Genomic DNA, 13,693 nt, shown 5'->3' on the forward strand with positions numbered 1-13,693 from the left:
CAAAATCTTTGAAAACAGAGATGTATTACTGCCAAAACACACACAAAAAAAGGATGCAAATAAAAATTTTGGTACCAGATGATGTTGGTTATCCACATATATCTTATCATGGCAAGTGGCAAGGTTAGAAATATGTTAAAAGACAAAGAGAATTAAAAATACCAATAAATCATACAAGAAGTTAAAAGAAGAACGCAAAGATTCAGCTGAGGTTGCATTGCACTCCAAGTTAGTATCATTAAAAAAAAACAATAACTTTTAGGTGCCCATTCTGTTGATTTATTAAAAAGAGTTGGTAAAACCATACATATATATTTTTATTATTATCATCATCATTATTATTATTATTAGGGAAATTTAGAGGAAATCAACTTGACTATGCACGGTACAAGCCTCAGTCTCAGTTTACTTCATTGTAGTATATATACATATGTATGTATAAATACATTTTTTCTTGTTTTTACCTGAGAATCTTTGTCGTTCGCATAATGTTTCTACTTAAATATATGTATGTATTTCTGAGATTTCTATTTCATGATCAGAATTAGGACTGCAAATAAATTGCTTTCAGTTCATTAGATTTTCTCGGTCTGTGCATGGACAAATATGGTTAAGCTTTCTGGGCAAAACTATTTCACAAGGTCATTACATACTATCAGTATGTGAATGTAAACACAAAAGTTGTGGGGAGATGAAAATACATTGGTAAACAAAATATAGAGTAAAATATTCACAAATTAAATACACAATCACTTACTATAAACTTTCACCATTCGTACGTCCACATATGTACCTTTGAAGTACAAGGTTTTTGAGAACACAAATTACAGAAAATGACTATCACCACTGCAGGAACATACCTTATGCTGGTAGGTTAAGGATGTAATATTGCTCTGAACCAACCATTCAAGCCATTATTTTCATAGTTTCTCTCAAATAAAAATCTGTTTTGAATACTTTATGGAGATTTCAGGCCCAAGTAGAGCTACAGACATTTTATTTTATGCTGCATTTTGTCGTACTATATTGTGGACTCTGTATTTCAGACAGATCAACTCTTCAGACTCTTAATGACTGCTGATAAAATTCTCTTATGGTTTGTTCTGATGAGATGCGTAGAAAGAATGTCGTTGTAAATCCTAAGTGAGCAAAAGTGAATGAAGATGTGTAACTTAATTTCAGCCAATCATTATCACAACAGGCAAGCGAACTAAATTGTATTTCAATTACAAAGTTTAATCATTAGCACAAGCAAGTTTTTATGCGTGAATAGCAATTACTAAGTGGTGCAAAGCACAATAATGATAACACTTTCACTGGGAGGGCTTAGTTTGAGTTCCTTAGTGAAAGTGCTCTTCATGTTAAACCTTTTGTTTGTTTGTTTGTATTTCTTTTGATTTATCCGTCCCGAGTCAGTTCCTTGCTTCTCAGGAACTGTTTGATGATCTATCACTTCAAATAAAATATTTGAATTCTCGATATATGATGAGTGGGAAGTTGGGTTTCCCACAACCCAGCTATGAAGCACTCTTGTTCACTGGCAAGACAACAAGAGACAATGTTAATGATGATAGTAATAATGATAATAATAATAATATTAATAATAATAACAGCAAATGAGTATAGCAATAAGAATATGGTATCATATATATCTGTATGCTTTTGAATTCTGTACAAAGCCTTAATAAAGGCAATAAAAGACCAAGTGATTTTTTTTTTTCAATCAACGTGAGATGAGTTGAAAATGGAAGAGATGCTGGCAACACGGATGCTATCCACAGCAGTTCCAACCGTCAACCCTTCTCGTATTCAACGACAGCTTGCTCGTCTCGCCTGTTGCCAGGGACGACTCGCCACCGTGGCGACGCTTGAGTTCCTGGCCTAGTTTCCAGAAGGTCTCATCAATGTTTGTGGAGTCCTTGGCAGACGTTTCTATACAGTCTACCATCGCGTGGTGACTAGCCAGCGCTTTGGCGTCCTCATAGTCCACCTCCCGTATGTGTTCCAAGTCCTTCTTGTTGCCTGCACAAGAACAGACAGCGAGATAACAGGTCATCATCAAAATCTTCATGTTTTCACCACATGACACAATGCTATTGGGATTATGAGCAACAAAAATATTGGATATACATATTAATTCATGCATCATACACTAATGGTGCTAAAGTTGATAGACAAGGTAAATCACATTGATGATGATGGTTAGTATAATCACAAAAAATCCTATTCTTGATAATCGATTTGTTATCACCTTAATCATCAACTTGACATTTTATATACAACTGGCAGTGGCAAATCACTAAGCTCTCAGATAGTTTGGATTAGAACGTTCCCTCATATAAAATGCCAGTGCCTTCAACAATTTTTGTGAGGGAGGCATGCAATTCATGTGCATCTCACAACTGCCTTCACATTCAGCTTTCTGAATAAAAGAGCCTGTCTTTGGCTCATGACAGAGCGAAGCTTTAAATCATTCCCTACCACTCTCATTATTCTATTTGATAACTGGTGTATGATGGCAACTTTACATCATGGACTCTACTTACACGACATCTCGTCTTGTCCCATTCAGTATTTTTTTTTTTTTTAACCACATATTGCATGAAGACAAAACATACCAAGTACTGGCTTTGTATCAGTCTGACTGAGTTCTTTGATAATTTGTTTTCCCATGCAACTACATCATCCCAGCCTAAAATGAAACATTTGATGATCGTTATTTTGCAACATTCTGCATGACCATCTAATCTTAATATCCTAAACTTCTGCAAGATCACTGTTTGTTAATCATTACATATGTATGTGTACGTGTACAAGCAGTCTTGCTGAATGTTCCATTGGAATCTGCAGTTGTCCCTTACATCCTCACCTAATAAAACACAGACTACACTGCCTCCCGCATACTTCTGAACATCTTCAATCCATCTTGGGACGTTGCTGAACGTTTCCTTCTTTGTGATATCATAGGCTATGATGACTCCGTTTGCACTCCGGTAGTAGCTTTGCGTTATTGTCCGGAATCTCTCCTGACCTGCAGTGTCCCACACCTGGAGCTATTGGCAAAACATACATGTACCATTGTACAGGAAAGCATTAAAGGCATGTTGAAAAAGTTGCAGTACATATTCCATAATTAAATCCCTAAATCCAACCTTAAACATTTTAACCAAACCAAATTAAAACCACACAATTTGTAATCAGTACACAAATTATGACTCATCTATTATCTGTTGGAAGTACTAGTACATAACATAGATCACATAAAATTCATATAATACACATATTACGCAGAATAAAAGTCTATCTTGATAATTTGAAAGAAAGCATCAATGTAGCTAGCATGACAAAGGACTGGCAAGTTATGAATTGATGTTGACGATGATAATGTAAATCAAGCCGGCCATGGCATATTTTGACCTTAACACTGTTCAAAATTTGACCACTAGCTACGTACAGATAAAACCTATGCTTTTGCATGCTGTTGAGCTTTGGCACAAGAGGTCGAACCTTGGTATGAGCTTTTTAAAAACAATCTTATTTGTTGATACACCACACCATGTAATTTACATTTATTTTTATATTTTCTTCTCATCTCATCTAAAGCTTCAGACTACAATTCACTTAAAAACCGCATTTTACAGTGATAACAACGTTCTGCTACGTTACCCCAGTGTGAGTGATGGCAATATCATATGACATCAATGACTCACTCGTGACTGAAACATACCCACACTCAGTTGTGTGTAGGAGTCGCGTTAAGAAATCAACAGTCCCACATATTCATTCTTGTGTTTGATTTTTATACCAACCTTAACTTTCTTGCCATCTATATTCAATGTTTTCATCGTAAAATCGACGCCTATGGTGCTGTGCTGCTTCTCGAGGAAAGTCCCAGACTTGAAGCGTTGCACCACACATGTTTTGCCGACTCCTGCGTCTCCAATTAACACTATCTTGAACAGGTAATCAAAAGTCTCGTCTGAGCTATCGACGTAAGACATTGCTGCTGATGTTGGCTTGTTATGGATTGGTAGACACGACATCAGCCACACGGATGCACTCCGAAACAAACACAGGTGTAACGTTAGATTCAAACACTGGTCTTGTATTGTGTCCGCTTTTTATGATCACATTTCTCTGCCTCACCAACTGCCTAAACGTTCGGCGCTTGAGAGCGGAAAAATAAACGAGCTTTATCCGTAGTATACTTGCAGAGGACAGCGGAAAAGTACGATCACAGGCGTGTTTTTATGCATATGCGATTCCATGAGAATGAGATACTAGTATTAGTAAGGTGACCCGCGGCCGTACCGTACCGAGCGTGTAAACGCGTGATGGTGCAGTTGCCGTCGCACCTCTGATGATGGTCGCGACTCGTGATTGCAGAATACTTGCACTGCGTACCTTTATTATGCGCACACAATTCCACGTAGGCTGCTAGCGCATCGGTATAACTTACGAGTTACAATTTTCTTTTACGGAATGTAGGCCTATGTTTGCGTTACCGAAGCACCTATTCAAGGTGACTCAAGGTCTGAAATAGGGAAAAGACCTTGTCTAAGGTGACTCAAGGCCTGATAGGGAAAAGACCCTTATGCGATTGTCAGGCAGTGGCCAAGTAGAAAACGCGTCGTGTCAAATCCTTGATCCGGGCCACATCATCACTTCTGTCGAGGTCGCGAGCGAGCGAGCTTTGCCTTGAACCGCACCCCACCCTGCACCCGGGCTCGACCGTCGACTGTGCATTTGCTGCTATTGTTGTTCAGGTTGATGGGCGCTTTTTAATTGCTGATGTTCACGGTCACTTTATATTTAGTCAACATTCTGCGCTAAATAGTCAGCTGATTGCGCCGGTAACACGAAATTTCATATCAATGTTCCTGATTGCTCCAATTTTCTTCAAGGACTTTATAATAGGGTTGTAATGGTTTTTAGGTTTAGTGAGGATTGGGATTTGGTAGGGGTTATGTTTGGGAGTAGAATTTATGTTTGGCGTAGCGTGCAGATATTCCCCATGGGAGTATGATTGTCGCAAGAGCAAGTGTCGTGGAACCGATCGCGCAATACCGGGCATGACCTAAATTAAAAAGAAGATTACAATGAAAAGAAACACTGAAACCGGAACAGTGACGGAAAAACAGGCACAGATATTTAATACATGTAAAATGTGTTGTAAGCCTATGCATAGGCCTAACATGTTATACAGTTGGGGAAAAAAAGAAAAAGGAAAAGAAGACATGAAAAAAGATAGGAATAGCCATCATAGCCAAGAAATAACGATAAACTGTGGAAAGAGGAGCACATACGGATGTGACATCATCGGCCGGGGAAAATAAACATTTTCCTCCCGAGTCCTGCCTGACTCCTCCTCCCTCACGCCCCGCCCACTTCCCCCTGCCCCCACGCCCACTGCCGAGAAGGGCTCACACGGGTAAATAATTCCCCATAGAGACGTGTGTTAAAATTCAAATTTCAAAAAATTCTGTAAAATAGCCGGGAGAAATGAGTTTTTTCAGCTTCACGAACCTGGATAAGTGAGATACCCTTTCATCCATCAAATTTCCATGGTGGGTTCTTCTGCTCAAATTCTGTCCAAGGGTCAGCAAAGCCAGACTACGAGTTCTTGTCACTCAAAAAAAAAATCACCTATTTTCCGTACATGTATACCCAATGAAATATAGTCCCCTCAAATTCCATCAGAAAAGCTTTCATCTTCCAACCAAATTGCAGTTTGTAGAGGAATTCATACTCAATATCTACAGCCATTCAGTTTTGTTTTGTTTTTTTGCCAAACTACATGATTGATTTTTGATTAATTTTTTTCTTCATTTATTTTGGTATCTTTGGAACGAATTTGCGAAGGGGTCTGGAACATTCCATTTTATTTACAGGTGTAAGTTCTTTACACTGTGCTTGGGTCCGATTGGCGGATCCGCCTCAGCCCTCCTCCCAGCTTCCCCCGCGCCTTCAATTGGCATACACGCATCGAAAAAAAAAAAAAAAAGTTGAACAGAGATAAAATGTATATACTGTAGAAAGCTGTCTTGCATTTGCTGTCGTTTGTTTTGTCTAGCTATTCTCAAACTACTTCAGAGACTCCAACTCTCCCGTTTTCGACGGGAGATCTCCCGCCGAAAGCCCATTTTTGCAAAATCTCCCGTTCTCCCGTTTGAGATTTGATTTCTCCCGCCCTGGCTCTGTGTCTCCCGGTGGAAAGGATTTCTTACTTATTTCTATTGTATGTTGAAAAAATAAGCCTTAGATAGCACCAGAGAACACCTAGAACCCAAGGAACTTCGCGCCTCGCATACATCAACTTAGAGTCTCCCGTTTGCTAGGGGTTTCGGGCGGGAGAATCTCCAGATCAGAAGGTGCTTGGGGTTGGAGTCTCTGCTACTTGGTGTTGTTGTTGTTGTTGTTGTTGTTGTCGTCGTCGTCGTTGTTGTCGTTGTTGTTTTATTGTATGGCGTTTTATGTCAGAGTGAAATGTGCTCCAGAAACATTGTTATTTAATTGGTTCTTGCAGCTGTCATGTTCACTTGCCCTTGTGCCGATTAGATTTATATTTGAGCGTTAGGTTTTATCTATAATTCTCGCGTGTTAATTCCGTGTCCTACATTATTTATCATTTTTCGGTCATTCACTCATTGATGTTTCTACAGATGTTAATTGATAAATCAACCCACTTGTTTATCAGATCATTCATGTATAATCATTTATCCAATTACTATAAAGGTCATCAGCGACTTCATTAGCTCTTCTCTCTTTGCTGTTCGCTAGACCCCTTGCTGAATTCTTATATACATTAAAAAAAACGTTTTCACTTGTGAAAACCATTAAGCAAGCTTTATCTCAAGAAGTATGATACTTGAATATAACTGTTTTCAGTATTCTAAATTTAGGGATCTATTATAATAAGGGGTCGGTGACTCCTAGGTTTTATATGAAAGCTCTATAAAGGCCCCTTACACTCTTAAAACATCCGAGTCAGAACTGACCCGGAACTGGGTCTGTTGGGGTCACACACCGTTCCGGGTCAAAAATGACTTGGAATTTGGTCATGAAGATCCCGAATGGGGTCACCCTGACCCAATTCATGACTCCGAATGGGTCATACATTGTCATATCTGACCCAATTCCTTGTCATTTCTGACCCGGTACGGTGTGTGACCCCAACAGACCCAGTTCCGGGTCAGTTCTGACTCGGATGTTTTAAGAGTGTACTGGCCTATAGGCCTATGCGTTTCTTTTAACATTAATTGCTTTCAATTCCATACAATTGCTAAGTCTACCTCAAAGTGATTTCATCTCTTTGGATTAACTACAGACACTCAAACGATAGCCAAACATTAACATCAGGAGAATGCATCAAAATTAACCAGAAGCACTGATTTCGTGATGGAAGAAGAAGAAAAAAACAAACAACAACAACATAGGTTCTTCAGATAGCATGATCGCAAAAACATTCAAATGGATTTTGTTTAGTTGATTCAATACTAAGTCTTATCAGGGTTAATTTGAATCTGCAGTAAGTTCCGATTTTTATCAATGCCTGGGTACGATTTGATTTGATTTGATTTGATTTGATTTATTCATTCTCCGTATGGCAACATTTACATTTTTTTTCAACATAATCAAACATAATGATATACAAATATGAAACTCATTATAGCTAGTTTCAACAATTTTGATTACAAATGCATTTAAGACAACATTACGATACATGTGATACGAATTACCATACAGAACGGTTGCCAATAATAAGCTATAAGCTTGACCCTTTGGCAACCGATAATACGATACGTTAATGCAATAAAAGAAAGGGATCTCGCAGTCTATACTCAAGGACCCGCGGAAGGGGCTCACAGACAACGCATATCCCCAATCCACTTTTGGCACTCAAAAAAAGAAAGAAAAAAAAAAAGAAACGATCCAAAATTAAAACAAACCAATTTCTATCTAATTGTTCCGTACGGAATGTCTTCTAAGGATATCGCATAGCTGGTTTTCATCCTCAGTGTTCTAAATATTTAGAGGAGGTAAGGTACGTGGTTTTGTTGTTGTTTTTTGTGCGTGTTTTGTTTGATTGTTGTTGTTGTTGTGGGATTTTTGTTTTTTGTTTTTGTTTTTTTGTTTTGTTTTTTTGTTTTTTTTTTGTTGCTGTTGTTTTTTGTTTTTTGGTTTTTTGTTTTTTTGTTTTTTTTTTTTTTGGTTTTTTGGTTTTTTTTTTTTTTTTTTTTTGGGGGGGGGGGGGTTACTCTGCGTGACCAGTACACACTCAAGGCAACGTCAGTACGCAAACCGCTATGGTTGAGTTGTGTATTTAACCAAGGAGGTTCAAATATGAGATCGATTGGGCTCCAACTGGCCATGTATATATAACAGCTCAGTTTCCTATGGAAGAACAAACGAATTCTACTTGTGGATTTATGCCTTTGATGATCGTTTTGATGTCAGCATTTTTCTGAGCAATCATGAATGATGAACAGCGATGAAGTTTTTTGTTTGTTTGTTTGTTTGTTTGTTTTACTTTAACATAGATATATTTTGCTTGTTAATCAATTAACCCGTTGAAGACGGATTGATTTGATAACACGCAATTTTCATTTCTATCTCAGCCCGAGAATACTCGGCACTACAGTCTTCAACTGGTTAAATGAAATGAAACTTCACCTGTAGTACAATGTAATATGATAAAGCATATCAAAGAGAAGTCAATCCCGTCCGAGAACGTTTGTAAAAGTGTAAATCGGCATGTTATGTCGGAAAGTCTTTGAAATTGTGCCCTCCTGCACGGAATGCCATTTATCACTTTTCCGATTATTTCCGACAAATGAAACTGACGTGAGTATAATATTGTCACACACATATGTATATAGAGTTGTTTATGAATTGATATATCAGATTAGTGTTCAGACATGTCACCGTTGATTCATTTTGATTTTGATTTCAGCAAAATTTGCGCAATTTCTATTCGCGCATACCCGTGTCATTATTAGTGAGTGCCGCTCAGCTTTTAGGTACATTGTATGAGTAGGGATGACGAAAAGTAATTACCATCATAAAACGCATATTTCCCTCAGAGAGTGGCTGTATGGTCATTATGCAATAAGACGTGAATCCATTGTCTTCCTATCTGTGGGGCAAATCCAGTTTAGCACATGCTTCAAATATTTTTGAGTGGCGGCATCGACGGAATCAAAGGGCGTATCACTGTTGTGGCTCAATCTCTCAAACCTCCTTGATATAACCCGAAGCAAGTTGCTATAATCAGGACACTGGTGTCAGTGGCGGAGCCAGAGGGAGGCGCACCGGGCACGCGCCCCCTCTTCATTGTTTGTTAAAACAAAAGAAATAAAAAGAAAAAATTGAAATGAAACCCGGAAGTAGCACCAGAAATATTTCTTGTGCCCCCCCCCCCCCCCTTAATGGAATTCCTGGATCCGCCTTTGGGAGTGCATGCACCAATGGTTCTAACAGCCACACGTAGCTCTAAGCCCGGGGCTCTAACGTTATATGTGGTTGTGTTTAAAATACTTCATTATTCTCCTCATCACACCCTCTTTCTGTAGATATCAAGGCGTATGGGATCGTTGTACCGTGACTACCTCCAAACTCTCGACTACAGTTCTAAAGTTGATTGTTAATATTCAAACATGCTGGGACCTTAATGAGGGAGCAAAGCGAGAGGGCGCCTGATGGTGAGCAGACTGGTGTCGGGGTGTACCGAGTGGAGACATTTTGAGAAGAGAGAGAAAATAATGTTCCACAGTTTAGAAACAAAACTAATTTTAAAGATTCCAAACCATAAGAGAATGATTATGCAGGAAATTAAAAGTAACTTTCTAAAACTGCACAAGGTGATGCGGGAATTCTGTGCACACACCCTCCCAGATATGAGCCTGATCTTATCCTATGTAAATTTCTTCATTTTTTCCTGTTTCACCCAACTTTTATCCCAAAGGAAATTAACATTTCATATTTGCACCCATCAATGTTGGCCAAAATGACTATGACTATTGTAAATCAGCCGAGGTAATGGTGTCATTGCATTAAACCCCCTTCATTAATTTCAACATAGTAATGTACAGTACATGTGTTTTTCTTTTTTTAATATTTGATCAAGCATAACAACTCACCTTCTAAAAAGAAGTTATTACATGTATTCCTTGATCATAAAAACTATGTGAAATAGAACTTAATGAAATGTGAGTGCAGGCCTGCGTGTGGCAAATTTGTGAAGGGATACATTATTTCATCTAAATTCTCTTCTTGTGACAGATATGACTGTACACTACTTTGAAAACAGGAAAGTATAAAATTGTGTATTTTCTATTGTTTGTGCACTTCTATTCAAGAGGGAATATTCACTGGTTAAGTTTCACTCACACAGTTTCACTCCATGTGCATCACAGATTAACTCCATTTTCTCACTTTGGGCCTCCGATGCACACATAAAATCAATAACTCTGTACTTTCAGGACTGTCTATTAAAGTGTATTGTATTTTCTCACACTTTATGCACATTATGTTTGTCTCTCACACCATGCACACACAGCACTGCTCTTTGTATCCATATAAACAAACAAACAACCAAGCATGATATGAAAGATATGAAAAATGTTTGTGGTCACCAAGAACTCTTCTTGGTTTATTTCACCTCTCATAATTTTTTTCATATGAGATTATATTAAGACAAAACTCACATGATTATTGACTTCTTGCAAGTTTAATATTTAGCCAGTTACAAGGTCTTAAATTTACCCTGTATAAATGTTTGAAGCATGCTCAGGTTGAAAGACTGGTAAAACACATCATATCAAACCAACAAAATATACATTGAAATTTTACAATCGTTCCTGTGGAGAAAAAAATAAAAAAAGCAGACAGTGTAATTTAATGTCATATTAATAAAATCACTGACTCCTCACTTTGGGTAAAGCACATGGATAATACAATCTTTATCTTATTTATAATTTTCAGACCCAAGTTGGATAATGAAGAAATGCTATGTTTGTTTATGGTTTTTTACTTAAAATATTGTTGTTGTTTTTTTCAATTGATATGTTTTTCCTTTAAAGACTTCTACGCTATTCATCAGTGACTCAAGCTCTTGAAAACAATTAAACAAAGGACAGGATCACATTAATATTAACTAGTGACAAACCGCTCACTAAGAGCAATCACTTCCTATTCCCAGGCGACACATCAGAGAAAAATTGACCAGTGTAAATAGTGATAGAGTGCTATCTTTCATTGCACAGTTCTCAGTGCAGCTTTAAGGAGTTGTACTGTACCACCTTCCTGAATATAATTTTCTCTTCATGTTGTATCCTCTCCAGCAAGTATTCCACACAATACTGCTAAGATGTGCCATTTCTGCAACAATGACCTCGATGGCAAGTACAGTTCGACCTCTCCTATCTTGCCTCCCCTTATCCGGATCTCTCTATTATCAGGATGCAATCTCGACATGATTTTTTTTTTGTTCAATCTAATAATCATGGGGAAAAGGGAGATTTCAAACTCATAGCAAAATTCCTACCCAAACTCACATGAACTACATATTACACATATTCCCAACTTAATAAACATACATTCACATCTAATTTTCATTTAAATAACATGCATTCAGACATTCACTACCCCAAATCACTGCTAGAACATTGACGGAAAACTTTTCATTAAATCAGGTCACGGTACGGGCAATCGTTTTTCGGCAGTTGTGCATGTATTAAACATTGAGTTTCCCATATCTGGCCACATCCCTTTTCCGGATGAGCGCTGGTCCCGACATGTCTAGATAGGAGAGGTCAGGCTGTATACAGAAACTAACAGGTAGTGGGAATTATATGCCGAGTGCCACAGCTCTCATGTATGCTGTACAGTGTAGTTATGAAAGTTTTGAAAGGAGAAGACTTATTAATATCACTTTATAATGACATCCAATCAAAAGAAAAAAAATTGTAACACTTTCACAATGCCCCATCATTATAGAGCTTGAACTGTTTCCACCTTGAGTTGTTTGAAGACATTTGGTAACTATGGAGACGAGACCTTGCAAGAAGTTTCCTTTAAGTGGAAAACCTCAAGGGATGTTTGATGTATAAATTAGATGGGCAGTAAAGTAAATCCAAGAGACATAAAAAGATGTCATTCGTGACAAGACAGGGAACACTGCCAAGATTATATTATGCCGTAACACAAGCTTTTTGATCATTGCAGCAACTTCTCTCTAAAAGAAAAAAAAAATGTACTAAGGTATTGAAGCATGGAGCATTCATGACTGTAGTGAGAACAACATACCAAAAACAGAAATGAAAATAAGTTTCGCAAGATGGTATTGAAAAAAAAAGTAAGTTAACAGTCACATCGCTGAAGAATCAGATCATTATTGCTACTGCTGATGCTATAACATGCTTCTACAACTATATTTATTTGCACATTATTGCTATGAATACTCAATTATAATTCAATCTATTCTTGCTGCTTATATTCCTGTAGTGTGTTCAACAATCTTTTGGCAGACTGTGATCACTCATTTCATTTGAATCATACCATGGCCTTCAATAACAAAGAGGTCTTTAGGATTAGAAACTGGGTTTTCATTTTATCAGGCACTTGTTATATCAGCAGCCAAAAACTATACCACAAAAGTAAAAACAAAGATGTAAGTTTCAATGAGACCATGGCAAGAGTTGGTTACTGTGAAACCAGAAATGTTCTCATGCATTTTAACTTTTTTTTTTAAATTTCTCAAGAGCCAAGAATTGTGAAATTAAAATGCATGCAAAAGTTCTTGTCCACACTACATGCATTAAATGCCAGTGGCAATTTACACATATTTCATAACGCAAAGCTCCAATTCGCGAACATTTCATGCTGCGAAAATATCTTGCTTTAAAGTTGTGCAGGCTTTCTGTTATATCAGGTCTCTTGACACTTCATTTGCACTGGATCTTACTTGTACTTCAGCAGTCCAGGGAATCATCCTGTTTCCCCTCTTTTTCATATTACCTCATAAAGGATAAATGATTACATTTTTTACCTTTAAACTTCACTCCCTTTGGTCAGTGGGGGGTCTTTCATTATGCACAGAGTCAATTACAGATTGATGAGAAAATCAACATATGTGTATCTCACTCTGCTCATCAGAGGAGTGAAATGACACGAAAGGAAGAAGAAAATAAAGAACATAATGCATTGGTCATAAGATGAAAAACATATTTAAACAAAAGACAAATTATGCAAAGTTTGCTTTAGTTTCAGTTTCCAGGTGAAAGCATGCTGGCAAGCAGGCATGCAAATATGAAACGTCATGCTTGCCGTAAAAAGGAATTTTTTTTCCTTGTTGGGTATCAAAGCAAGTCTGACAGCTCTCCTTGTGTGGTTGCTGCCAGCTTTAAATGACTTGGTGACAATGTCTCAAATAGGACTTTTCGATTTCTGCGGCCACCTAGTCGCCAGCCACGGTGACCGTCTCATACAAGCACTGCATGTTCCTTGAGCGGTGAGTGTATAATTGCACATATTCCATCACATTCCAGGCGTAACAACATTGGGTAAGTACTTAAAGCCTAGAATACATCTCACCAAACAAATTACAAGACCATCAGTCCCTAATAATAACCTCTGTGTGATGTACACCACCCTCTCTTGTGCCTGACTTACATCTCCCTCTCTGGTGCCCAAC

The 13,693-nt window shown here is 37.9% G+C and overlaps 1 protein-coding gene across 1 annotated transcript; it reads right to left on the reverse strand.

The window, feature by feature from the left end:
* Positions 1 to 1,410: 1,410 nt before the first annotated feature.
* Positions 1,411 to 4,194, reverse strand: LOC139717303 (ras-related protein Rab-43-like). The gene is made up of 3 exons (XM_071628794.1): positions 3,810 to 4,194; positions 2,870 to 3,053; positions 1,411 to 2,022 (listed from the first exon to the last, which is right to left on the reverse strand). Exons 1-3 carry the CDS (start codon positions 4,041 to 4,043, stop codon positions 1,772 to 1,774), a joined length of 669 nt encoding a protein of 222 aa, XP_071484895.1. The 5' UTR covers positions 4,044 to 4,194; the 3' UTR covers positions 1,411 to 1,771.
* Between the last annotated feature and the right edge of the window lie 9,499 nt (positions 4,195 to 13,693).

The sequence above is a fragment of the Diadema antillarum genome, unplaced genomic scaffold (genome assembly GCF_040938485.1).
Source record: "Diadema antillarum isolate AM-2024a unplaced genomic scaffold, OU_Dant_1.0 scf00000074, whole genome shotgun sequence".
Taxonomy (NCBI): Eukaryota; Metazoa; Echinodermata; class Echinoidea; order Diadematoida; family Diadematidae; genus Diadema; species Diadema antillarum.

Bases quoted from the DNA above. Each gene is read 5' to 3' on its own strand.
- LOC139717303 (XM_071628794.1), bottom strand. From the start codon at position 4,043: ATGTCGTGTCTACCAATCCATAACAAGCCAACATCAGCAGCAATGTCT. The intron at 3,054-3,809 runs GTTGGTATAAAA...TTTTGCCAATAG, and splicing joins TAGATGGCAAGAAAGTTAAG to CTCCAGGTGTGGGACACTGC. The intron at 2,023-2,869 runs GTGAGGATGTAA...GTTCTTGTGCAG, and splicing joins TGTAGTCTGTGTTTTATTAG to GCAACAAGAAGGACTTGGAA.